Source organism: Maniola hyperantus, chromosome 20 (assembly GCF_902806685.2).
Source record: "Maniola hyperantus chromosome 20, iAphHyp1.2, whole genome shotgun sequence".
In the NCBI taxonomy this organism is placed as follows: Eukaryota; Metazoa; Arthropoda; class Insecta; order Lepidoptera; family Nymphalidae; genus Maniola; species Maniola hyperantus.
Window position 1 is genome coordinate 2159135 of NC_048555.1, and position 27439 is coordinate 2186573.

The window sequence follows — 27439 nt, forward strand, 5'->3', positions numbered from 1 at the left end:
CAACCCAAATTGTCTATGAAATAAACGTCATTGACAGATGGCAGGTACATCCGGCCCACGAAGTTGAAAAAGTGTCCTTTTTAACGCGTACGCCATTGCGTGCGTATGGTGGTATATTTTATTGAAAGAAATATCATAAACCATCCAATATGGTGAGTAAATAATTCGCTATTTGTGTTCACAAAAGTGATCCGGTATATATGTGCTTGTATTTTGCGGTGATATTTTTCGGATACAGTATTCTAAAAGTGGATAATTTTAAGTTCTTTTCAACATTCTCTTTTGTGATCGGGTGACGTTTTCAACCTGACTTGTGTTGTGAAATCTTTTGTAACTATCAAATGTGTTAATACGGAAATAAAACACCGAGTGCAATGAATAACATTAGGAGAATGAAACGTGCGTGTGACAGGAGCGACTACCATCTGTTTTGCGGTAACATGAAGAAGTTAAGTGGTTATTTCGTTTGTGCAGGTGAATTTTACGGTGGACGAGATCCGTCAGATGATGGACAAGAAGCGGAACATCCGCAACATGTCCGTCATAGCGCACGTCGACCACGGCAAGTCCACGCTCACGGACTCTCTGGTCTCCAAAGCCGGTATCATCGCGGGCGCGCGGGCCGGTGAGACCCGCTTCACAGACACCCGCAAGGACGAACAGGACAGATGTATCACCATCAAATCCACGTGAGTACACCAATTTATTTCGTTAACCTTTCAACATGGCTGCATGAAAGTTAACCTTTCGTAGGTTTGATAGTAAAAGTAACATTCTCCTACTGCTGTTTTTGTTGTACACTATTGTTTTTATCGTTTTTATTGTTAATTTGCTTAAAAAGATAAACAGTTCACCATAGCTTATTTCCCTTGACAATGAATTTTGACAAGTTCAATGACCTTAGATAACCTGTAAAATCGAAAGAAATGCATTTTATATTCACATTCAAAACCAATTTGTTGATATTCTACAAATTAAGGTCTAAATTCTGATCTTGATTCTTGAAAATGTGAATTGATTAATTGATTTTTTTTGATGTTTTTTTATGAAAATTGTCTTTTTCAGTTATTGCTAAAGTTTTTTTTAGTTCTAATTTTAGCATTAAGTCATAATATTTATTTGATTGTGCAATAAAATTGGCTTAAAAGTATGTATTGCCTAATATTATGTAAATAAATTGGTCACCTTTGAAAAAAAGTTGTATTAGGTAGCAGAAGTTGCCTAAAATCATATAATGATTTATTCAAATGATGAATGTTCATACCATATAAAATCTGAGTTTCAATGAGGATTCTTAGAACGGCCATCTGATATATTCCCATCCAGTATAACGTGACACTCAGTATAGAACAATATTCTGACTGATATATTCTTTTCAGTGCCATATCTATGTACTTCGAACTGGAGGAGAAGGATTTAGTATTCATCACAAACATTGACCAGCGTGAGAAGAGTGAAAAGGGTTTCTTGATCAACCTAATAGACTCACCTGGGCACGTTGACTTCTCATCGGAAGTGACAGCCGCTCTCCGTGTCACTGATGGAGCCCTGGTGGTGGTGGACTGTGTGTCAGGTATGTATAATTTATTTAGGGTTCTGTACCTCATAAGGAAAATAGGTACCCTTATAGGATCACTTTGTTGTCTGGCTGTTCTGTCTGTCCGTCAAGAAGACATAAATAGAGTGTATTTCCTGTTGACCTAAGACTACAAGTAGAGGAATAAATCCAAAAACTGATTTTGTGGTTAAATCACAAAAAAAATATTTAAATATATAAAAAATATCTTGTACGATGGTACAGAACCCTTTGTGTGTGAGTCCAACTTGCACTTGACCTTTTTTGAAGACTTACTACTACATTTTGTTGGCAATAACTCTAAAAAACTACTTTTTGCAGTTTATCACTTTTTGAAATAGGATGAATAGATTAGCTAGTAGTACCTAAATGTGAGTAATTATTGTAATATTTGTTGAAACCAGGTGTCTGTGTACAAACGGAGACAGTGCTGCGTCAGGCCATTGCTGAGCGCATCAAGCCCATTCTGTTCATGAACAAGATGGACCGCGCTCTGCTGGAGCTGCAACTGGAGTCAGAGGAGCTGTACCAGACCTTCCAGCGCATTGTGGAGAACGTCAACGTCATCATCGCCACCTACTCTGATGACAGCGGACCCATGGGTGAGTTTTCTACTTGTTAACTGATACCAGCTGGTTAGTAGGTTGACTGATGGAGTTTTAGCTGGTACAAGTCCAACACTACCCAGGCCTCTGGGTGCCTATGAGGATCTTTCTTTCTTCGCTCTGGGCTGGTTTCTACACTTAAACATTCCCATCTGTTGTGCGTTGATCCTATGAGGATTTCCCTTTCTGTATATATTTTTTTAAAGCATGAATAAAACAATAGGCTACTTGACACTTTTTTAAAGTTGGTCTTAAATGGTTAATATTTGTGCTATTATATCAAAAAAATTAACACTATATTTTTTTGCGCCCTAAAAACCGTAAAACATTCATTTAAAAATATATTTTTCTTAGACAGGTGAAAACACTGTCGGCCATGTTTGGCCGATAGATTATCTGTGCTCTGACGTCATGCATTTGTAAACAACAGCATAACCTCCCAAAGTTTAATAAACATGACTTCTATACTAGTGTACATGAAAAATATAGTAATTTTCGTTATTGTATCATCCGAGAATGTAAAAAACGCTTCGATAAAGACCACAGGAAAGTTGTGGATTAGAGTGCCCAGTGAAATAAATATACGTAACACGCGAAGACTTGCTTAAAGGGATCCTATATGACTAACGACTTCAACCCAAATTTATTTTTGCAAAGATCACTTTGTTGTAATAACTTATTCAATTTATAAAGAGAAAACGATATTTTTTTACGTTTACTATGAGTTTTTAGAAATATATAAAAACTAGCTTATGCTCGTGACTTCGCCCGCGTGGACTTCATAAATTTCAAACCTCCATTTAACCCACTCAGGGGTGGAATTTCAAAAAATTCTTTCCTAGTGGATACCTTCTCTTTACCTACAAAGAACACACCCACCAAATTTCATGTATCTAGGATCCGCTGTTTAGATGTTTAGGCTGTGCGTTGATATATAAGTTAGTCAGGACTCTAAATTTTATATATATGGATACTACGTTAGTCCCCGCGTGACATAGGGATGACATTTCTTTGTTTACATATTTAATGACGTCACATCATGGCTGACAGCGTTTTCTGCGTTTCAAATAAAAATAAAAACTGTATTTTTTAAAATTGGATTTATATATCCATCCTGCGTTTTTAATAATTGGTATTGATATATTTCGTTGTCTTAAGCAAAATACTATAATAAATAATGATTTATTGGACGAAATTAGATATGAGTCAAGTAGCCCATTGAAGGTCAAGAAGAATGCAGATGAAAGAAACAATTTATTTATTTATTTGATATGCTGAGGATAAATTCACAATAGTTAAAATTAGGTTACAGATATACTTGTACTATTACATCTATCAATTACTGGCACTTACAGAATTGCAAGTCTCTGGTTCAAATTTTCAACAACAATAAGGGATAAAAAGATGAAGAAAATATTACAAACTTTTGGAACATTACATTACAGAAATCTCTGTTTAGAGATAAGCATTTCCAATGTAACTTAATTTATTATTACTTTGTAACTACAATTTTGGTACATGAAAAATAAAAATAATAAATAAATAAATTACTAACAGTAGGAACTAATTAATTAATGTTACTATTACACTTGCGCCGGCTGAACCTCGCCCCAGGACTCGCAGAACCCGTCGGATTCAGCTGGGAATCACTATAATAGATGCCCCACACTAGTACTAACGTGAAGGTATCGCGAAATTAGTAGGTTGTTCAGGTGGCGTAGGCTACCGATTTTCGTTATCGTTAAAATACTTATATTATTGGTTATTTGGAAAAAACGTGGTGTTTATTTTAATACAAACAAAAATAAAAACCAATCAAACAAATAGTTATTGATCAACAACAGACTTACTGATTTAAAAGGCAAGTTAATGAGTCACCTAATTACAATTGTTGTTTTGAGCTAGAACAGATTTAAGCATTCATTACTTCGCGTAATTTTTACCGAATCAGCTGGTTGATTGCGGAAAAGTTGCATCAAATTGCTACAATATGAATTGTTGTGATGGGCTGAATTTATGGTACTCTTGCTGCAACAATGCATTTCAGCCAATAGTAATAGTGTTGGCAATTTTTGTTGGCGCATTTAGTAAGGCCTAGCTACCTTACCTATCTATACATTTAAATACATCATAAAATCGATGCTAATACTCCTAGTATCTGATGCACGTGCTAGATTAGCCTCAGAAGTATAGAGACAATAGAGTCAGGAATCAACCTACTGAGAGTCTAGACCTTAGTTCGTTATCAATAAGCTAGGGCGTGGTTGTAGGTAGGAGACAAAATAAAAGATTGTATAAGGAAATAAACTGTTTTATTCAGGGAAAAACTCCCTCCAAATCAAAGTTTATCTTTACCATTACTTATTGCTTTATCATTAAATAATTTATTATTTCCTTTAAGAAAAATCTACCGCCAGTTCGTAAAAAGCATATTATCTACCGAGAGAAAGAACTGGCAAGAAAAAACTCGGTGGTGTCTATTTTGAAATACCAATTACACATTTGAACAATACATAAATCAACATACATAGTACAACAAAAGAAATATAAAATCAACAATATTCGTACCTGTAGGTATGTCACAGCTTCTTCTTAAAAATAGGAAAATTAATCATCTCTACAGTCAAAGCAGAGCCATTTATAGGCTGGGATTAACTCCCACCCTCTGTATAAAAATATAGTGATACCATGTAAAGATTAAATTCAATAGAGTCAATAAGAGTTTAAACTCTACTAAATTTATATACTTTAAATACCACATTATACTCTATTTAAATCTACAATTACTTTATTTCTAAAATATAATAAAATCTTAATTAAGTTTCGCCATGTAAGTACCATAGATTTGCCATTTATAATCTGTTAATTGTTCTGTCACGTCTGTAGTATTTTTCTATCATTTTGACGTTCCTCTGTTTACAAATAAAATGTCTATGGTTTAGAATTAATTCTTAAGCAAAATCTAAAGAGTGTAGTAGCAATTTCAAGAAATAAATAGCAACTCTAACCATATATCTTATACACGCGACTTTTGGATTCAGATTATAAAATTCCTGTGGGAACTCTTTGATTATCCGGTGCAAAAAGTAGCATGTTATTATGTGATAATATTATGTGAAATGTAAACTCGACGTTCTATCAAGTACATCAATCTCTTTTTACCTGATCTGCAAATATTGATTTACAAGTAGGTATTCAAGTAGTATAATTTAGTAATTTAGTATGGTTAGATTTGCGCTTGATGAAAATTTAAAACCATGCCTGTAAGTAAGGCAATGATGAAATCTAGGTTTGAGCATGCTTCTCTAGAAGTTGCTTACCGTACTCAAGTTCATATGTGCCAGGCAACCCATTGGCAAGGTAGTAGTTTTACAACTTAGAAACTTAGCGGTTTGTATGAGAAAGTTTGAGTTTTGTGGGAGTTTGTGTTTATTTAATGTCCAATGTTTACGGATTTTTTCCTGTTCTGTAGTAGAATACTGAAGAAGGAACAAGGTTATGTTTCCAAATTGAATTTTTAACATGTTCTAGTCCAAGTGTTGCCAGTTGCTTATGCAATAAGCTCCTGGGTGTCAAAAAGGACTTACAGTATTGTTCTTTCCGGAATTGGTTGGAGATCCGTTGATTTGTGACCCCATAAATGAAAGATACATTTGTTAAAAATATTCAATACTAGATAATGCTCGCGACTTCGCCCGCGTGTTTTAAGGTTTTTAAAAATTCCATGAGAACTCTTCGATTTTCCGGGATAAAAAGTAGCCTATGTCCTTCCCCGGGATGCAAGCTATCTCTGTACCAAAATCGATTGAGTGGATGGGCCATGAAAAGCTCGATAGAGTGTCAGAAACGTGTTTCGTTACAATTATGTTGCGCCGTAGTCACGTTTAGCCTTGAACAATAGCGATACTCTATAAAATACTGAAACGTGACGTCACATCATAATGATGTACTTTTTAAAGTTTAATCGATAATAATTTAAAACGGTTATTACATTTAAAACTAACAAAGGACGTGGATTAATTTACGTACTTTGGAAGACCCTCTATTTAATAATCACTGAGAAATAATTTATTTTTGATGTAGTTCAAATACCCAATTGTAATTTTTGGGATACAACTTGAATTAGTCGCATTGTCCACCAGGCGAGGTGCGCGTGGATCCCAGCAAGGGTTCCGTGGGTTTCGGCTCAGGTCTGCACGGCTGGGCGTTTACGCTCAAGCAGTTCGCTGAGATGTACGCCGACAAGTTCAAGATCGACCTTGTCAAGCTCATGAACAGGTAAATTATTAAAACACTAGCTGATGCCCGCGACTTCGTACGCGTGGAATTAGATTTTTTAAAAATCTCTTTTATTTTCCGGGATAAAAAGTAGCCTATGTCACTCCAGGTCTTTATCTATACCCATGCAAAAAATCACGTCAATCCGTTGCACCGTTACTACGTGATTGAAGGACAAACCAACAAACAAACACACTTTCGCATTTATAATAAGGGTACTGATTACCCGTCGTCGGCGGTAATCATGCCCGCTCACTTGCACACTATACCTGTCTTTATTCACACATCCATACTGCATGCAAAAAAATATATGATCGAACTCAAATTATTTATAATTTATTGTGGAATTTGTAAGATAATGATATTGTAATGGTGATAACTAATTACGTCAGCTTGAAACTAAAGCTACGAGGGTTCCAAACGCGCCCTGATCTAGAAGTCCAATAAACTCATGCGGGTATTATGTTTTCATGCTGATGTATATTGTTTTAAAACTACGTATGTTACCTTTTGACTCATTTTTCAGTTTGTGTTGATTTGATTCACGATTTTATTTTATTGAATTCATTATTTATTTTATTGATACATTCTTTTTTTTGTTAAGCATCAGATCCCACTATCATGTCATTTTCAATTCCTTTGTTTATTGGTTTGGATTATACATTATATCATTGATATATGATATAATGTATAATCCAAATTATTATCCATATTATATTGTTTCGTCCCATTGATACTGGGTAAAGTATTTAATGCTATACACCGGCGGCAGACAAGGACGAAAATTGAATTCTCGGTAACGGATTGGTGAGGCACTCTCTGTAGATGTCCCACAATGGAACTGAGATACAAATGTTACCAAATAAAGTACACTAGTATATCATACTATATTGTAGCGTATTATACTATGTTATAAGCGAACAAAAATTTTCACGGTTTTGGAACCAAATAAATCAGCGCCACCACGACTCGTTTGAAATCCAGACGTCACTGAGGTTGCATTGGTGCTAAAGCACCACTGAGTTGGTGCCATTTTGTTTGTTCAATAGCCCTGTCCATTATTACGATCATAGGGTTGTGAGAAGTCCGCAGATGTCGTTATCCATAAAGGGACACCGTTGCGACCCGTTGAGGGACCCGTTATGGACTACCTTTTTTTTTTTTTACTGTTACATGCAACACCAGAGCATCATGTTCTAGTTCCATAAGGCACCTAAGTGCGAGCGAGAGGTCTGATAAAAATGTTTTATGACCTCGTTCGCAAGTTCATAATGGCTCAACTACATTGCGAGAAGGCTCTCTTGGCACTTTAATGACATTGACAGAGGGGCGCTGTTGGAGAACAAAGGCTTAGACTATTCAAACAAGAACAAAGGAGACACTTGACGACAACGTTAGTTCCGATTTTCGCCACGCGCCCAAAGAGCCTTGTCGCACTGTATACCCATATGTATTCCCGCACTCATGGCATTGATCGACCGTCGTACGTGAGATTACACATAATGTTTAATTGAATAGGTTGTGGGGAGAGAACTTCTTTAACGCGCAGACCAAGAAGTGGTCCAAGCAGAAGGACAACGAGAACAAGCGCTCGTTCTGCATGTACGTGCTGGACCCCATATACAAGGTGTTCGACGCCATCATGAACTTCAAAAAGGACGACATCGACAGCCTGCTCAAGAAGCTCGGCGTCACCATCAAGCACGAGGACGCCGACAAGGACGGGAAGGCGTTGCTCAAAGTGAGTATTGCTGATGCATTAGGGCTTCCGCAAAGAGATCGACAGCTTTTTCAAGAAAATTCTTGAACAGGTACATCCTTGAATAGGTTTTTCGGGTTCTGTAACCAAAGGGTGCCAATGGGGCCCCATTACTAAGACTCCGCTGTCCGTCCGTCTGTCTGTTAGTGGGCTGTGTCTTGTGAACCATAATATAATAGGTAGAGATCTAAAATTTTCACAGAACATGTATTTTAAAATTAATAAAAAATAGTGTTGTTTATTGTACAATGGTCTGGAACCCTTCCTGTGCGAGTTCGATTCGCACTTGACCGATTTTTTATAAAATATAATCAGGGTTGAAAAAAATAGTAAAATAATTTTTTAAAACTATTAAAACAAAAAAAAATTTGAAACGTCTAAACAACACTGATTATAATGAGGTGTTTTAACATTTTTTTTGTAAATAATAGTTTGCGAAAAAAATCCAAAACCTAGTCCCAAGTGTTGCCAGTTGCTTATGCAATAAACTTCTGGGTGTCAAAGAGGACGTACAGTATTATTCTTTCCGGAATTGGTTGGATATCCTATGATTTTTGACCCCATAAATGAAAGATACATTCATTTCATTTATTGAGGGTATGATTTATAGTGTACTTAAAAGGCTTTGCTCAGACTTAAGTTGAAATGAGATAGATGCCTGTCCCTCACATAAATGCTTATTTTAACTCTTTTAAAGCTTATCCCTTAATATATTTAATTTAAATATTTATTATTTTTATAATATATTGTAAAATTATTTAAAATTTGTTTAATTTCATTAAGAAATTGAATTAGATTTTTAATAATTTATAGCAAGAGAAAGGTTATTAAAGAATAAATTATATATAAATACTATATTGACAATAATATTACATTTAACTTTTAGAGTATTAAATTTATTTTTTTGAAGCTAGAGTATTTCCAACTTTAATGTTAATTATTGGGTTAGTCTGTGCAAAGACAAAGTTACATAGATCTCAAAAAGTTTATTAGAGATTTTGCTTAAGTCTTGCATAGTTTGTAATCCGCTATAACTTCCCAGGTGGTAATGCGAACATGGCTGCCGGCGGGAGAGGCGCTTTTGCAGATGATAGCCATCCACCTGCCGTCCCCCGTGGTCGCGCAGAAGTATCGTATGGAGATGTTGTACGAGGGACCCCACGACGACGAGGCTGCTATTGGTATCAAGGTATATTATCATATATCATACACCTGCCAAAACACATTACTTCTACAGACTACTAAAACTGGTATAGGTTCTGCATGACTGAACTACATTGGTGCCAGCCATGAAGACCAGCGCCGTTGGGAGATTATTTATTTCTATTTTTCATGTACCGAAATTGTAGTTACATAGTAGTAATAAATTAAGTTACATTGGAAATGCTTATCTCTAAATAGAATTAATAATAATATTCCTCAGCTCCCATTTACTCACTATTTTTTTTTTAAATTGAGGTTCCAATGCATTTTGAAAATGGCATATCAGGCTAAAACCATTTATGCTTACAAACATTACTAACACTAAAACAGATAAGTCCTATAAAAGCATTATATTTTGCCCATTTTACGTTTCTATTTTACGTTTTATTCGGATTTGTGTCTATCAAGAAACGCAAGAATTTTTGTGTTGGAGCTTCCAATTCATAGTAATATTCATCTAGACCCAGTAATGCCCAACTTACCACCCTTGTGTGTATAATGTACTTGTTGCGGCAGACGTGCGACCCCGAAGCGCCGCTTATGATGTACGTGAGCAAGATGGTGCCGACGTCGGACAAGGGCCGATTCTACGCGTTCGGGCGTGTGTTCTCCGGCAAGGTTATCACCGGCCAGAAGGCGCGCATCATGGGCCCCAACTACCAGCCCGGCAAGAGAGAGGTACGAAGTTAAGAACACCACCGATGTGGTGGCATCACATACAGCATCTGTTTATTTCTTTATTTAAATTTCTACAAAATTTCGTTTACTTCGCGCGTAGATAAAATTATTATTATTGAAAAAAACGCGTCCGCACACCGTGCCGCGGCCTAGCGCGCGTTCCGTTGTTGCGGTTCGCGCGCGTTGAGGTCGTCGGTTCGTGCGGACGAAGAGCGACGCGCGCGCGTTTGAACGCTGCGTAGGACCGCTGTTCTCATGTCCCGGGACCGCATGCTACGAAGCGCGCTCACATTTCATTTATAACGTTATTTTTGAAACTACTACGATTTTTGAGATAATATTAAAAATGTACTTTTCCAATGACTTTGTTTTAAAATTCGATTTCAAAAAAGTTAGCCCATGACTCTGGTCTCACACTCTCACTTGGAAGGGGTATGGCAATAATGACCTCTAAATCTTAAATTACAATTATTGCAGGTGATTGAAAAGTAACTCAATATTAACATAAATTGTACCTCTGTAGGATGTGTACGAGAAGACCATCCAGCGTACGATCCTGATGATGGGGCGCTACGTGGAGGCCATCGAGGACGTGCCGTCGGGCAACATCTGCGGGCTGGTGGGCGTCGACCAGTTCCTCGTCAAGACCGGCACCATCACCACCTTCAAGAACGCGCACAACATGAAGGTGAGCACGGCAGCTTCGTGGTTGACGAGGTTTTTGAAGTAAAACTTTTCTGACTCGTATATCTTGTTGTCCGACGGAAGTAACGTTCGCGTTGTTTCTATCTGTATTTAAGGTGGCCGCCAAACAGAACGGCTGTTTTGAGGCAGCCATCTTTTGTTAAGGTGTTTTAAAGTACAAGTAGTTAATGCCATAGATCAATTCTTTTACTACATGTTAGAATAAAAATTAAAAGAGTAATACCGTAATCATTGGAAATTGACGTGACATGATAATCTGACTGGTGGAACCTACACAGTGCATTCGAGCATACCGTGACCTCATCTTCTTGTCTATGGGCTGGTTTCCGCACTTAAACGTTTCCATCTGTTGCGCGTGCATTGCACCTTCCCGCCGAAGTTTTCACTTCTGCCATCCAAGCTCGCTCCAGAAGCCGATTAGACCACCCAGGTACCGCCGAGGGCTTTATGGAGTGAGGTTGGAGATGGTGTGGACCTCATTTGTAGATTGTGAATATGAGAGAAAGGTTCTCATGAATGCTGAAAGCAGAGTTCTCAATAAGCACTTGTACATCATTTGCTTTGTCCAACCAGGTGATGAAGTTCAGCGTGTCTCCCGTCGTGCGCGTGGCCGTGGAGCCCAAGAACCCCGCCGACCTGCCCAAGCTGGTGGAAGGGCTCAAGCGTCTCGCAAAGTCCGACCCCATGGTGCAGTGCATCAACGAGGAGTCGGGCGAGCACATCGTCGCCGGCGCCGGAGAGCTGCATCTTGAGATCTGTCTCAAGGTAAGTGTCACTTGTTACACATGCTGCTTACTCTTCATATCACAAACATGTAATAGTCCTGAATTTTGATGTTGCTGGCTTATTTTTCATTTTTATTATTTTTTATTATTTGTCGTCATTTTGAAAACGCCTAGCTTGGGCTTGGGCTTCTCGCAAGTAATTTTCGTGAAACAAATTTCTCATGATTCGTAATATCTTCATATTAACTAACTTCATGAAATCAATTTTAAAAATATGTTATCTTATCATCAATTATTTGTTTAGGATTTAGAAGAAGACCACGCGTGTATCCCCATCAAGAAGTCCGACCCCGTGGTGTCGTACCGCGAGACGGTGAGCGAGGAGTCCAACCAGATGTGCCTGTCCAAGTCGCCCAACAAGCACAACCGTCTCTTCATGAAGGCCACACCCATGCCCGACGGCTTGGCCGAGGACATCGACGATGTGAGTGCATTAGTGTATACTAGCTCGACTTCATCCGGAACTGCATTTTTTGCAATAATTTAAAAAAAAGTAGCCTATGTGTTAATCCAGGGTATAATCTATCTCCATTCCAAATTTCATCCAAATCCGTTCAGCCGTTTTTGCGTAATTGAGTAACAGTCATCCAAACATCCACACTTTCACATTTATAATATTATTAGGATTGGGATTAGTAGGGATTTTAAAGTCTTGAATATTTTAGAAATGGCCAGGCAAGAGAAATCAAGTGAGTTTCTAATAGAATGTTTGTGCAGGGCAAAGTGAACCCACGCGACGACTTCAAGACTCGCGCCCGTTACTTGGGAGAGAAGTACGAGTACGACGTGACCGAAGCGCGTAAGATCTGGTGCTTCGGCCCCGAGGGCACGGGCCCCAACATCCTCGTGGACTGCTCCAAGGGAGTGCAGTACTTGAACGAGATCAAGGACTCCGTGGTCGCCGGCTTCCAGTGGGCGGCCAAGGAGGGAGTCATGGCTGAGGAGAATTTGAGAGGAGTTCGCTTCAACATCTATGATGTTACGCTGCATACGGACGCTATCCACAGGTACGTGATATGTATGGGAACAGATAATGTAACAAGGTGGTGCCTTCCTCGAGATTTTTATGCTAGGGGGCCAGCTGGTTCGGCTATTGGATCTTGGTAGTAAAAACTTCGTTTGCGTGATTCAGGCGGAAAGTTGCGTGGTAAATATTTTTAGTGTCTAAAATATAAAGGTCTTGGTGTACGAATTCGCATTGTCAAAAAATAAAGGCACTGGTGTATAGTAAAATTTGCAGTGTCGAAAAGATAAAGGCACTGGTGTACACTGTACAGTAGAATTTGCAAAAAGATAAAGGCACTAGAATTTGCAGTGTCAAAAAGATAAGGCACTGGTGTACAGTAGAATTTGCAGTGTCAAAAAGATAAAGATACTACTGTGCATGGCTTTATGATTATACCATATTTTAGCGTAAGCCTATATTAATAATTCTATTCACATAAATTAAATAAAAATAAGCAGTGGACCCCAACATAAAACTGAAATGCATTTGCTCACTTTGTATTGCAGAGGTGGCGGTCAAATCATTCCAACGACCAGGAGGTGTCTATACGCGTGCCTGCTGACGGCCGCGCCCCGCCTCATGGAGCCCGTGTATCTGTGCGAGATTCAGGTATGTCAAACTGAAGCAGTTGTGTGGGAGTGCGTGCGTATGTGTATTATACAGTTGACGCCAAACTTCCAGATCGCTTTGAAGTTGTCATGAGTAGCAGTGGGGAGCTGAAGGAAACATACACCCGCGCGTCCCGCGTTTTGTTCCGGCTAAACGTGGCCGAGGCAATGCAACTTAAGAGCGAACTAGAATCTTGGTGTTACCTGTACCTAAATGTATGCCAATAGTGTAGAACTAAATAGAAAGAATAAGCATTTTGTGTAGTGAATAAATTACAAATTGCCCTTGCTTCCAGATAAATAAAATAGATTAGAGAAATTATCTATAATGAGTTTAGATTTTTTTTTAATGCAATTTCGAAAACATTTGACATTCAATAATTTATTATTTTTATGGTTTGTTCCACAGACTAAAGGAATAAGATAAAGTAATATTTGTAATTATGTTGTTCTTATTTACATACAAATTTGTCTCTATATACACCCTAAATACTGATGTTTAAAGAACTTTTGAAGATGAAAGAAAAATAGTTAATTAATAGAATAAACGTTAATACGTTTGTATGGAAAAGCGTGCGAGTAGTTCAACATAGAATAACAGCGGTCACGCACTCATCCGATCCGAGTCCGTGAAAATACGGATATAAAAACTGACCGAACTCTGATATTGCTTTCGCACTAATCTGATCTCTGATCCGAATCCAAGTCATATGTCCGATTTTAATCCGAGGCACAGATGACGGCGAGAACTCGGATGACGGAAGTGCAGCGCGTAATCGCTCTAAAGCTGTATCTTTTTCCTGTGGTCTGTGGCTTGTGCATGAACCCCACGTACTTTCCTAGCGGGCTGGTCGCTGCCAGGCCGCGGTTCCGAGACGTGGCAGAGCAACAGTTCTTTAAAGTTTCGGCATTGCGCACCCCCATACCCTTTGCCTGAATAGGGGAACTAACATTTATTACAAAATTTTAACACAAAGGCAATCGGCAATCCAAAATAGAATTTAGTTCCAATTTTGCATGATGCAACCATGTTTTTGAATGTATTGTGTGGTGAAATTTTATTGTCAACCAGATGATGCCCACGATTTCGTGTGGATTAAGATTTTTAAAATCTAGAGGAAACTTTAGATTTTTCAGGATAAAAATTAGCCTGTCTCTGGGATGTAAGCTAAAGTGTCTTACCTATTTTTTAGTATACAGTACAAGATCTGGCCCCAGTTCCATACATTCTTTAATCATCTCCTTTGAAATGAATTAATTATTTTAAACTAATTAAAAAGAATGAATAAATTATTTAACTAACTGTTTCATGAGAAACGCCGCGCATAGGATGTGGGTGTTAGATTGAAGCCATGTGTGTGTGTACAGTGCCCCGAGGTGGCGGTGGGCGGCATCTACGGCGTGCTGAACCGGAGGCGCGGCCACGTGTTCGAGGAGTCGCAGGTGGCGGGCACGCCCATGTTCGTGGTGAAGGCCTACCTGCCCGTCAACGAGTCGTTCGGCTTCACGGCCGATCTGCGCTCCAACACGGGCGGCCAGGCCTTCCCGCAGTGCGTGTTCGACCACTGGCAGGTGCTGCCCGGCGACCCGTGCGAGCCCGGCACCAAGCCCTACGCCGTCGTTCAGGTAACACTCACTAAACAATTAGCTCCCCAGATCCTTCCGAATACAACATAAAAAAATAGCAAGCTAACGATTGGGTCACCTGATGTTAAGTGATTACTGCCGCCTATGAATATCTACAGCACCAGACGAACCGCCAATGCGTTGGCGGCCTTTCCCCATTAAGGATTATTATCAGTTTTCCTCCTCCAATTTTAATATGGGTATCTTTGAGAGTGAATAGGTATCTTCTAGGCAAGCGCGCTTCATCAGGGCTGCATCATCACTTGCCAGCGGGTCTGATTGCAGCCAAGCGCTAGTCTGTAAATTAAAAAAAAATTGATGTTAGTAATTAATTATCGGAATAATTATTACTGACTTAGATCCTTGATACGCGCTGTTGCAAAAAAGCCATATAGATAGATGTACAAAATATCAAGTAGCTATTTTTATTTCAAATTATTATTTTCACTCCATACAAGTTATACATCGGGATATAGTTTAAATTGTTTTAAATAAAAAACGCGTCCGCACACCGTACCGCAACCTAGCGCGCGTTCCGTTGTTGCGGTTCGCGCGCGATGAGGTCGTCGGTTCGTGCGGACGCAGAGCGACGCGCGCGCGTTCTAACGCTGCGTAGGACCGCTGTTCTCATGTCCCGGGACCGCATGCTACGACGCGCGCGTACATTTATTAACTACACTAGGGCCGACTGTTCAATTGCCAAATAATGTTTAGCTGAGAAACAACGATAAGAATTTGATGATTAATGTGTTTGCGTTTAAACCACTTTAAACTATTGAGTGATATCTCTACATAGTATACCATAAAGTCGCTTCCCACCATCCGTCCCTCTGTATGTGTAGATCGTTTAAACTACGCAACAGATTTCAATGTGGTTTCCAATAGATAGAGTAATTCAAGAGGAAGGTTTTATACTATATTTTAATATATTCTTTTGTGTTAGTTTTTGAAATATGACGATAAAGTTCAAGACGTCGCGTCGGAAGAAATCAAGCCACCAAAGCTTACATCGAAAACTAGATTCGAATCCATTTACAGTCCTGTTTATATATACAAATGTTTATTGTTTCACAGGAAACGAGAAAACGGAAAGGATTGAAGGACGGTCTTCCAGATCTAGCTTCATACTTGGACAAGTTGTAGACGCCGTAGCCAATGCAATCAATATTGTAATATATGTAACATTACGCGCCGCGCCTCACGCCATTGTTTGTCACCTTTTTGGTTCGAAGACACCATTTGTTTTGCCTCAGTTTGTACGAGCTAGAGATCTTACAATAAAACATTAAACTAATTTACAAGATGAATTGTTACTGACCAGAATATGTGATACTCGGCTGTATGAGATATACTAAGAGCCCGTCTCCGCACCATTGTTATCGAGTGTAGTGGGAAACCTGGACACTTTTAATTATTATACTGTAATTAATTTTTAAATTATAATTTTTCTATTTTATATGTGTTTTCAATTTGTTTGTTCGGTTAGGGCATTTGGAATGCTGTTTCCACAGGTGAGAATTTGATTTTTTTCGTAAGCTATCTAATATGTATCTATCAAATGAACTAGAAGTTGAATTATTTAGTTTAAAAATTTACTTGATATAAAATTACAATTATTTTGTTTAATGTTTAATAAACTGTAGTTTGTTTTTTTAACACTTGAGTTTTTAAACCTAATAGTGATAATTTGCTTTTAACATAAATAATTGCATTTTAACCCTAGATAGTATTTAATATAGTTTGGTGTTCGTTACAGATATTTGCACAGCACAATCGTCAAAAGGTAAGCATTCTGTATTCTTGTTAGAAAATAGACAGATCAAGAGTCAGCACACAGAATAGGAAAACCACAAAGAAACTAAAAAGTAACAATTGCATGCAAAGTTCTTATTGCTTCTAGCAATTTCCACCAGCCAACCTTTAGGAGAAAATTAGAGTTATATTCAATTAATTTATTTCCTTTTAATGTTCATTTAGTTGTCAGTGCTTTAAGTTCGGCGTATCTAGACATACGATCGCAGTATTATCTGATATGGGACAAGGTCTCCTCAAAAAAATTAATGATTACATTTACATGATGAGTTAACAGACCTGTTCTGAAGTTATTTGAGGACAACAAATATTATAATTATTCTGATTTGTAGCAAAAAATTATAACAGTATAATATTATACAATTTGTCAGCAATTCTAAAAAAAAAGAAATTTTATTTTTAAAGGTTACCAGAAAATTCTGCATTTGCATCCTTCACGTAAACTTTACGGTAAGTGAATTTTTGTTTGTTTTTGTTTTTGTATAATTATTAATAAAATTAATTTAGTTCTTGAATCGTTGAATCGTCAAGAGGTTTTTCTGATGGTATTGAATCTATCAATTGTATAGAGTTACGATTAGTTTTTTATATCAGATTGATAATACACGTATTTCTATGATGAGTTAACAGACCTGTTCTGAAGTATTTTGAGGACAAAAATAATATATAATGTAATTCTGATGTTACAAAACTATCGCAAAGTTAAATTTTTGAATAAGTATTTATTACAAAAGATAACTTTATTGTCCACAGGTACATTGGATACTGTACTTGACATGCTTGGCATGTATTTCTTCATGTAAGTGACAAATAACCTACTTTTATATTTTGTAAATCCATACTAACATTATAAATGCGAAAGTGTTTGTCTGTCTTCCTGCCTGCTAGCATTTCACTGCCCATTCGACCGATTTCGATGAAATTTATTGCATCCCGGGGAAGGATGGAGCTACTTTTTATCCCGGAAAATAGAAAGTTGCCACAGGATTTTAAAAACCTAAATCCGCGCAGATGAAGTAGCAAGCATTAATAAAATGAAATTATGTGGATGTGTGAATTATAAGATCTAAAATTGGTTTAGCGTGATAACCTAATCACTAGGCTCTTAGTGTTGAGGACCTATCATTTAACAAGTTTCAACTCGATGGAATTTATTTATTCGCACAATAGTGGATTTACAATATTTGGTGTTATAATAAAAATATTTTATGATGAGTTAACAGACCTGTTCTGAAGTAAATTGAGGACAAAAAAATATTACTATTTAAACTGATATAAAAAATTGGTATTATGTATAATAACTTTCACAGGCTTATTCTTTATAATTAATTATTGTCACAGGTAAAAATGGACCATACATGGAAAGTACTACAGTCATGACTTGCCCGTTTCACGTGAATTTCAGGTAATTGTTGAGTACTTATTTCTATAACCTCTATATTCCAAACAAATATTTTGTAGTATTATTATGAAATTCAAAACTATTTGCTCGTTATACGTTACTACTTAGTATATTTACGAAAATCAATGATAAAATGTCATAACAATTTCATCAATAAGTTAACAAAGAAAATGTAATAATAATTGAATGTGCAATTTAATTCTGTAGAATTTGTCAATATTATTTCTCGTAGTTTTATTTGTATGATGAGTCAACAGACCTGTTCTGAAGTATTTTGAGGACAAAAAAAATTATAATGTTATTCTGATGTTACAAAATTATCGTAAATTTAAATTTTTCGATAAGCATTTCTTTATAAATTGAGATAACTTTATTGTCCACAGGTAAATTGGAAATACTGTGACTTGACTGCCTCCGTATGCATTTCTTCATGTAAGTGACTAAGCCTTTCTTTTTGAAAATCCATACTATAAATGCGAAAGTGTGTCTGTCTGCCTGCTAGCTTTTGACGGCGCATTCGTTGATTTTCATGAAATTTAATTCAGAAATAGCTTGCACCAATAAGCAAGCTATTTCTAATATAGTGAATTATGTTACTTGTTTGGTTTGTTCTCAATAGTTACCTAGAACTTCATTTAAAACTAAAACATTCCTTGTTTATAGCAATGCTAATTCTGTATGATAAGATAGTATATTATGTGTGATCTGAAATATCACACTATACTTTTCAGAAAGGCCGTTTTCCTTTACTTTGACAGTAATTTTAAATGCATTCAAAGTCAAAGTCAAATGATTTATTCAAAATAGGTAATAAATAACTCTTTTTGATGAAAATGATTCAAATATACATAATATAAAAAATATATTTTCCTTATGATGATAAAACTGTACCAAATATTTTAGTGATGGTTTACAAGCTCAACAGGCCTGATATATCTAGTTATTTTTACATCTCTACTTAATAATTTACAAATTATATTGAAATACTATTTTTCTTTGCAGTTATACCTAGCAGCTTAGTTGCAGCGCCTCCATAGAAAAACCCTCTACCCTACACGGATGGTGAGGACCTTAAACGTAAACTATAGGTATAGTGCATAAGGCCCCTGCAGGGAGTGGTGCGGGTGGGTGACAGTTGTCACAAGTTGACGAGTTGGCGTTGCGTTTAGGCGCACTAAGTAAGGAGCGCCTACTTTATATCTAAACTAGCTTATGCTCGCGACTTCGTCCGCGTGGACTACACAAATTTCAATCCCCTATTTTTCACCCCCTTAGGGGTTGAATTTTCAAAAATCCTTTCTTAGCGGATGCCTACGTCATAATAGCTATCTGCATGCCAAATTTCAGCCCGATCCGTCCAGTAGGAGCTGTGCGTTGATAGATCAGTCAGTCACATTTTCCTTTTGTATATAATATATATATATATATATGATGACAAAACCGTACCAAAGTGATAGTGATGGTTTACAAGCTCAACAGGCCTGATCTTCCTATTTAGCAGTCTTACACTTTATTAAATAAACATCACATAATATTGAATACCATTTTTCTTTGCAGATAACAGCTTCTTGAGAATGAAAAACCACATAACTTTGTCGAGGTAATATTCTCCAATATTTAATGATAATTATTAGTTTATTTTCCTTAAAAGTTTCAATGATGTATCTTCACAGACCTGTTCTGAATTTTTTTGAGGTCAACATTTTAATAAATCTGATGAAACTAAAAGACAATAGGCACATATATAACTATACGCCATACTCCAATTCAATTTTTTTTTGTTTTCAGGTAAGCAATATATTAATGACAATCTACAAGAAATGTGTATTTGTATTTTGTTTATTTTTTACATCATAAATTGAAGTTTTAAATGATTGAATAGAAATAAACAAAAAATAATGATCTAAGGGTTTTATTTCATTTATCCCTATCACTAATTTAGTTAATGTTTGATTGCAATCTCATAATGTGCATGTGATACAGTCAGACACAATATCTTGATTCTGGAGCAAAAAGCGGCGTAGTGGAGGAAAATGGCCGCAACGGAAGCAAGGGAAGACTTCTCAACACCCATAGGCGCCATCTCCACGGACGAGAGAATCGCGGTGAAAGTCTCGCCGGGTCACTAAATTCGATACAAACTCTATGTGCCTATCTACAGTCTACACGGCGATAGATTGTATCGAACATAGATTAATTATTATTATTGGTCTCGCTCTGCTCTACGTATCGTATTTCGTTACACGGCGAGACTCGCCGCGATTCTCGTCCGTGGAGATAGCGCCATATAGAGAGAGCCAGCGCGTGCCAGACCTTCCTTATTTTATAAAAGTTGAAAGTTTCTCTGCTTATTGTCCCCTACAATAAAATGAAGGAAAACATCGCGAGGAAACCTGCATGCTTGACCACCACCACCCTGATGCCAAACCTGTGAGAACATGGAGAACTCTCCTAAATGTTCTCAAAGGTGTGAGTCTGCCAAAGATATGAGACTCGTGCTCGGTAGTGAGCGCCGGCGATGGGTTGATCATGATGGTGATGTATAATCAATCAATGTGTTCTTAGGTGAAAGGCATTTACAAGGCAATACGCATCCGGGCATTAAAATTAAATTTCGTCGTGAAATATCAAAATTTTAGATATTTTAGAATTTTAGATAGTGTAGAGTCGACTAGATCGTTAATCGCAAACTAAATCTAGAAAAAGCACTAAGTTGGCAACATTGTTAATTTTTTGTGATGTCAAATTTGGCTGTTGGCATAATATATCGCAACATTAATTCACACGTCAAAAGTGCTATGCTCAAGGTTACAGCCGTGCGCATGTTTTTTAAAACGATAAAATAAAATTTTAATTAGTCTAGTCTCAGAATTTCATGTGGAAAAGGTTCCTCCGGCCGTTCTCCGGTTATATTAATAAAATGTTGCCTGAAGTTGTTTTCGTGTTGGGTGCTCCCGGTGCCGGCAAAGGCACACAGTGTTCCTTTATTTCCAAAGAATTTGGATTCGTTCATCTCTCTGCCGGGGATTTACTCCGCGAGGAGCGTCAGAGGCCTGGTTCTGAATATGGAGAAATGATCGAGGAGAAGATCCGGAACGGCGAGATCGTTCCCGTCGAGGTTACATGTTCGCTTATACATAAAGCGATGCAGAAGTCCGGTAAGACGAGATTTTTGATCGACGGCTTCCCTCGTAATAAAGATAATTTAGACGGCTGGGAGCGCGTCATGTCTGACAAAACCAAATTGCTATTTGTGCTATTCTTCGAGTGCTGTCGGGATCTGTGCACGGAGCGCTGCCTGGGGCGCGGCGCGGCGGGCAGCGGTCGCTCTGACGACAATCTAGACAGCCTTCAAAAGAGATTCAATACATACCTTAATGCTACCATGCCCATCATAGAACATTATGAGCGTAAGGGACTGGTGCACCGAGTGAAAGCGGAATCAGCCCCAGATGTTGTGTTTGAGGATGTCAAAAAACTATTCAACAAATTAGACCGGATAGATAATTAAAATAATAGTAGACTCACTACTTTTAATCTTCTTTTACTGTTAAGCGTAATAGCAGCTCAAGATTAAAATGTCATGCTGAATCTACAATGGAAAATAGCTGTAAAGGTTAAAAGAAGATGAACTATCATTAATTTTATGACTTTACACTTAAATTACTTTACTTATTTATTAATCTGTTAGGAAAATAATAATTTACTACACAATGAAACTTCTGATAAGTGCAACCTGTAGACATAAGTTTAAAAAAAATCAAGAATCATGATGTTATAATGTTAATAGTTAAGATTGTAACAAGGCAAGATTGCCATGAACTAAAAGACCTTCACCTTAATAGCATTGCTTGGCATTGTTATTTTTTACTGTGTATTGCAGGCAAAGGTCAAAAGTTAGATTTGCCAGTCACCTTAAATAGTGTTATCTGTGCCATACTCTATACTATGTATTTCAATTAAGAAGAGCTTTACCATGCTTGTAATAATATTATGATACTTGTACTTAAATTAAGGAATTCTTTATTCTTCTATTTTTTCATAATTCTTATATTTTTGTAGGTTTTATTTGAAAATGAAAATAGTTAAATTATTATTTATCAAGTGGAAACTTCAATTATTCTCTAAAGTCTAGAAACTTATTGTAGGTTTTCTTAATTGAAACATATAGTACGGGGTACAGTACGATTCAAACGTAAATGCGCCCCTGAAGTTTGCGCAGGACGTTGCCCACAACACACATTTTGGGTGTCCGAGGTCGCCCGAGGTAGCGGGGAGGGTAACAACAGCGCCCATCTCGCTCCTACATTCCCGCCAGTTCCTTGATGCATCTCTCTCTTGCTATACGTGTCCTGTTTGTTTGTACAGTCGAATTGAGAAGTTACTTTGTTTAAGCTTGCTTGATGGTACGATTACACCTACCCAGTAGTTAAGCGAGACAGTAAAATGACACTCGGCCGAGACAGTGTTGTGGCTGAGAAATTGGCGAAATTGCATTCTTTAAAGTGTTTATACCAACCGAGTACTCGGCCGAAGACACTGACTCGCCACTTTACTCGTTAGGTGTAATCGTACCATAAGCTGAGGTGGAACCTACCGCCGCGCATTTAGTGATTTAGTTCTCGAGTGTACCATGCGCAAGATCGCAAAGCTAACTTCACGCAGACGCATTTAAGTTTGAATCGTACTATACTTAAGTGTAAATTTTCTCAGAAAGAAGCCTTCAATATACCAATTGAAACTCCAAGTCTATACCAATTGAAGTTTGATAAGATAAGTCAATTGTCATCCTCAATTACTTGTAAAATGATGTCAACATGAATTTAAATCATGATTCATAAACTTGATTATCTTATCATAAGCTCTAATTGTGAAATTATTGCAATAAGTTTAAAACAGTGCATTTCCAAGTACCTATACATAGTAGGAAGTTATGTATGATATGTAAATATAGACCAAAGTTTAATAAACCAACCTGTTTGTTTTATTAAAATTACATCCAAAAGGCTCATTACCCACTACATCCTATCCGTAACCGAGAATTCTCGATCCATAACTAATTTGTATGAGGGGTTGCGAATTCAAGACACGCGGCAGCAAAAGCCAAGTTCTTATATAAGTTGGTTTTACGGCCTCAGCTACTTGAGGTCGAGAATTCTCCTCCCCCCCCCCCCCCCCCCCCCCCGCCGAATAGACCCGAAATCGACAAACCGGACCGCACAAAAGTACGGGGGAGTCCTCGAAAATAGAAGTAGGTAATGTTCCAAGGTGCGTCAATGCACGCAGCGGATTTTTAGCGGACGGTCGGAAAGCCGAGGCTTAAGAGCCCTCGCCCACGGCGACTTTTTGTAATTGGCTTGGCACCCTACCTACGGAATATAATATATTTCATTTTCATTTTTTATTACGGAAGTAGGATACCTACGGGAAGTAGAACTCTAAAAATGAGCCGTCTGATATCGTCATTATATTTAAAGCTTGTAGTTAGCCTCGGCTCTGCCATAGGTACGTTGCAGGGACTAATTGCTATCCAATTATCTCGGAATCAATACTTATCAAAATTAATTAGGGATGCTATACGCTCGTAGCGGCATGCTCAGGAGTACACAAATCAGTAAATACTCAAACAAAACTCAAATTATTCGTGGGTATTTCTTTGGCCCGGACCTACTGATGACGTAATTCAGATCTTAAAAACATTTCAAAGGACACAAGTTTTAAATTCAAGGGTATTTTAATGCTACATAATGGCATAGACTACGTAAACGAATAGGCGGGATCAATTACAAACTGTGATTTATAAAAACGTTCCTCAGAATTGTTCCTTCCTGTTTTAAATATTCATTTCAAGGCTATTTAATAATGCAGTTTCTTATAATGAACTTCCTACTGCAATAAACTCATTTTGCATTCAGAATCGATTGCTTCCTCGGTTGAAGGTAAAAAATCGGTGAAGTGCGAGCGGATTCGCACACGAAGTGTTCCGTACCATCGTAGGTATAAGAAATAAGACTATTATTAAATCGGCCATTTTGGAATTATTATTATTATTAGTGGCAAGACAAATACACATTCTGTGAAATGTCTCTACCTACCTGTAACGGTTTACAAGATACAGCCCACTGACAGACACGGACGGACAGCGGGGGCTTAGTTATAGGCTTGCATTGCCACCATTTGACGTAAAACTGTGCTTCGGGTATGGAACATGTATGGAACTTTAAAAATGAAACATGGTTGAATATTTAAACATTTATTTAACACCAATCAAGCACTGTTATACAGTCTTATTTTTTACAATAATAATAGTAAATGCCAATAAAAAATAAGTACGAAAATTCCTTTACAATTTATATTTAGGCACCACTATTTGAGAAGTAAATTAGATAGGTACTTATCTATACCAGTTAACAAAGATACATATAGAAAAATATTACGTGTGTTACATATACTTAAATAACTTATATATATTATGTATTGTTTATAGTAATAAAATATACTAACTTATGAGTTATAATCTAAGTAGTAATAAAGTCTTTCAGATCTGAAGTGCAAATTGAATAGTTTGTCACTGAACAAATAAGCTGGAACACTTCCTTCCACTACCATTTTAAATTAAACTTAAAAAAATTATAATAAGCTTTGTAATAATTTATAAGTATTACTTTGGTAAAACAAAAACTTAATATTCTCAAATAAATTATTTTTAGGATGCCATTCTGACCAATATGGAATAGGAAAGATGGCTAAGAGATAATAATAAATCATTTTTATTTTAACAAATAGAATATAAAACGTAAAAACTGAAAATGTATTAGGAAATCACAGTTTGTTTGAAATACTGTAGAGTGTATAGGTACAAATCTAAGTACATAAAATGCTATTTCCCTTACATTTAAATATTATTACGTATCACAGTGTAATAGACGCAAGTCAGTAGGTTTGGTTGGTAGTCATTACAAAGTACTCTGTGGTAGAGTCTGTATACTCTATCCACGGAGAGAAGTTAGTATAGCGCTCTCTCTGTTACGTAAACCCATAAAAATGACATAGACAATAACTCAGTGGGCGTTAACCATTTTGAGTGGCCAACCAATCGCAAACATGTTTTTAAAAAACATTCGAAAACAGTTTCGTTTGTGATTGGTTGGTGACTTCAGAATGGTTAATGCACTCTGGAGTTTATTGTCTTTTGTATGGGATAGCTTAACAGAGAGCCCTATAGGTAGTTAGTTTGTACGAAAAAATAGAGCTTTTAATCTATGGCATTACTTGGTACTTTATAACATTTCGATAAGATGGCGGTCTCAAAACAGCTATTCTGTTTGGCGGCTATTATAAATATACTGAAGTAAAGTAAGATCTGTTACTTTAAGTCGCATCTAAAGAAGTTTTACTTTAAAAAGCTTCCACTTGACACTTTATATTGGACACAAAACTTCTAAAAAGCAATTAACATTTAGTATATTAATATTATGTATTAAATGATGTTATACCGAATGTGAACTGATATACTCAAGTTTAACAACTTTACAGGATTTAATGAGCCTCAATAGCTCAACGGGTAAAGGAGTGGACTGAAATCCGAAAGGTTGACGGTTCAAATGCCGCCCGTTGCACTATTGTCGTGCCTACTCCTAGCTTGACGCTTAGTTGGAGGGGAAAAGGGTTGGCTAATATTCTTTTATGAAAAAAAAACTGTCTTGGAAGTGTGACACTGTGGAGTAGGAAACAGTATAGTGAAATTATTAAAAAGAGATAGGACATGTTGCCAGTTCACAGTCGATATTATGTTTTTAGGGTTCCGTAGTAAACAAGGAACCCTTATAGTTTCGCCATGTCTGTCCGTACGTCCGTCGTCGGTTAATCTCAGAGACTATTAGTGCTCAGTTAGTCAGTTAGTCAAGTGCCGTGTGTTAAAGGATAAACTATCATGGCTAAGTAGGGTTCACAGGTTAAGGAGTTATATCTGTTTTTCGAGGTTAATTGTGACTACGGAACCCTATACACTGCGCGTGCCACGCACTTGGCCGGTTTATTGATTATCTACTATTAATACAACATTCAAAGCTGAAATGAAATGATTTGTACACGAGACATTCTAGCTACAATACAACCAGTCAGCATTTTTTCCCTTCGTATTGCACGTGCTAAGGCAACTTTGTACAATCACATTAGTCAGTCCTAACTCCTATACTCTATCCACGGAAAGAAGTTACTATAGAGCTCTCTCTGTTACGTTAACCCATACAAATGATAAAGACAACAATCTCAGTGGGCGTTAACCATTTTGAAATTCAATTTAAAATGTTTTCAAAAACGACAACATAGTTTCGTTTGTGATTGGTTGGTGCCTCAAAATGGTTAACGTCCATTTGCCTCTGTCATTTGCATGGGATTACGTGACAGAGAGGGCTCTATATACTAACTTACGCGGTGTCCTATGTGAGCGACGAATACGACGCGACACGACGCGGCCTATATGGCAGTCTGCGTCCAAGTACGGTATGTCGTTGAGTTGATCGCGTTCGTCGCGTTCGCAAGCGTCGCGTCGCGTAGTATTCGTCGCTCACGCAAGACACCGCGTTATCGTGGATAGAATATTGCCTCTACCCTCCTTATATTAATAGAATAAGCAACACAGTCAGCAGCAGCCAGCTTAATGATCACATTCAAAAACTGTCATAGGCATACTGGGCTGTCAAACTGCATAATTTTAATTGTACGAGCTTCCACGTATCACACATCTTTAAATAATTCACGAATCAATCGTATATTGTATCGATATCAACAATTCTTAGCAAAGCTAGCAAACAAACAGTGGTTACTGATTCTGCGCACAACCTAATTTTAGAGTATTCGCATCCTCTTCTTACTAATGTAATATGAAAAGGACAGACGCAGTTTGACAGTTTTAAATTCAATTTTTAGATGGTAAAACCCGTGATTTTAGCGCACAGTCGCGAGCCTACTGTTTAAATTTGTAGCGTGCACTAAAATTTTGAGTCTTTAAATGTAAAGTTCATGTCCTGTCCCTTTTTAGCATTGTTAAAAAGAAAAGGATGCAGATACTCTAAATTTAGTTTAGAGAAAGACAACGGAATCGGTGCCAGTGTGGCTAATCTCGTTGTACACAATCTCTAAACTAAACTAAAATGTCACGTCTAAATCTATTGCTATCCCTTTCATAATGGTGCTTGCGGAAAAGGATAGCACTAGATTTAGACCTGTTAATTTAGTTTAGTTCAGAGATTGTGTACAAGAGAATCGGCCCCAATGTTGATTTTGACATTGGCCGAACCTCTTGGCGCCCTCTGAGATCAGTTTTGCCTGTGGATACCTATATCATATCCCCAATACATGGCCGATGTTTTAGTCGCCATTTTTCACTCAGTT

General features: G+C 37.3%; 2 protein-coding genes across 2 annotated transcripts; both read left to right on the top strand.

Annotated features, from left to right (window-relative positions):
* Positions 1-16285, top strand: eEF2 (eukaryotic translation elongation factor 2). Its single transcript, XM_034979553.2, has 15 exons — positions 1-152; positions 475-689; positions 1380-1573; positions 1981-2178; positions 6324-6459; positions 7978-8200; positions 9261-9407; positions 9938-10099; positions 10623-10787; positions 11378-11569; positions 11834-12013; positions 12307-12596; positions 13102-13204; positions 14572-14829; positions 15904-16285. The coding sequence occupies exons 1-15, from the start codon at positions 150-152 to the stop codon at positions 15970-15972; spliced, it is 2535 nt and encodes an 844-aa protein (XP_034835444.1). The 5' UTR covers positions 1-149; the 3' UTR covers positions 15973-16285.
* A 4522-nt stretch (positions 16286-20807) lies between these two features.
* Cmpk (cytidine/uridine monophosphate kinase Dak1) lies at positions 20808-23017 on the top strand. Its single transcript, XM_034979573.2, has one exon. It carries the CDS (start codon positions 20919-20921, stop codon positions 21552-21554), a length of 636 nt encoding a protein of 211 aa, XP_034835464.1. The 5' UTR covers positions 20808-20918; the 3' UTR covers positions 21555-23017.
* The last annotated feature ends 4422 nt before the right edge of the window (positions 23018-27439 follow it).

Coding starts and splice junctions, on each gene's coding strand:
- Cmpk (XM_034979573.2), top strand. CDS start 20,919: ATGTGGAAAAGGTTCCTCCGGCCGTTCTCCGGTTATATTAATAAAATG.
- eEF2 (XM_034979553.2), top strand. Junction 2,179..6,323: donor TGATGACAGCGGACCCATGG/GTGAGTTTTCTA, acceptor ATTGTCCACCAG/GCGAGGTGCGCGTGGATCCC. Junction 8,201..9,260: donor ACGGGAAGGCGTTGCTCAAA/GTGAGTATTGCT, acceptor ATAACTTCCCAG/GTGGTAATGCGAACATGGCT.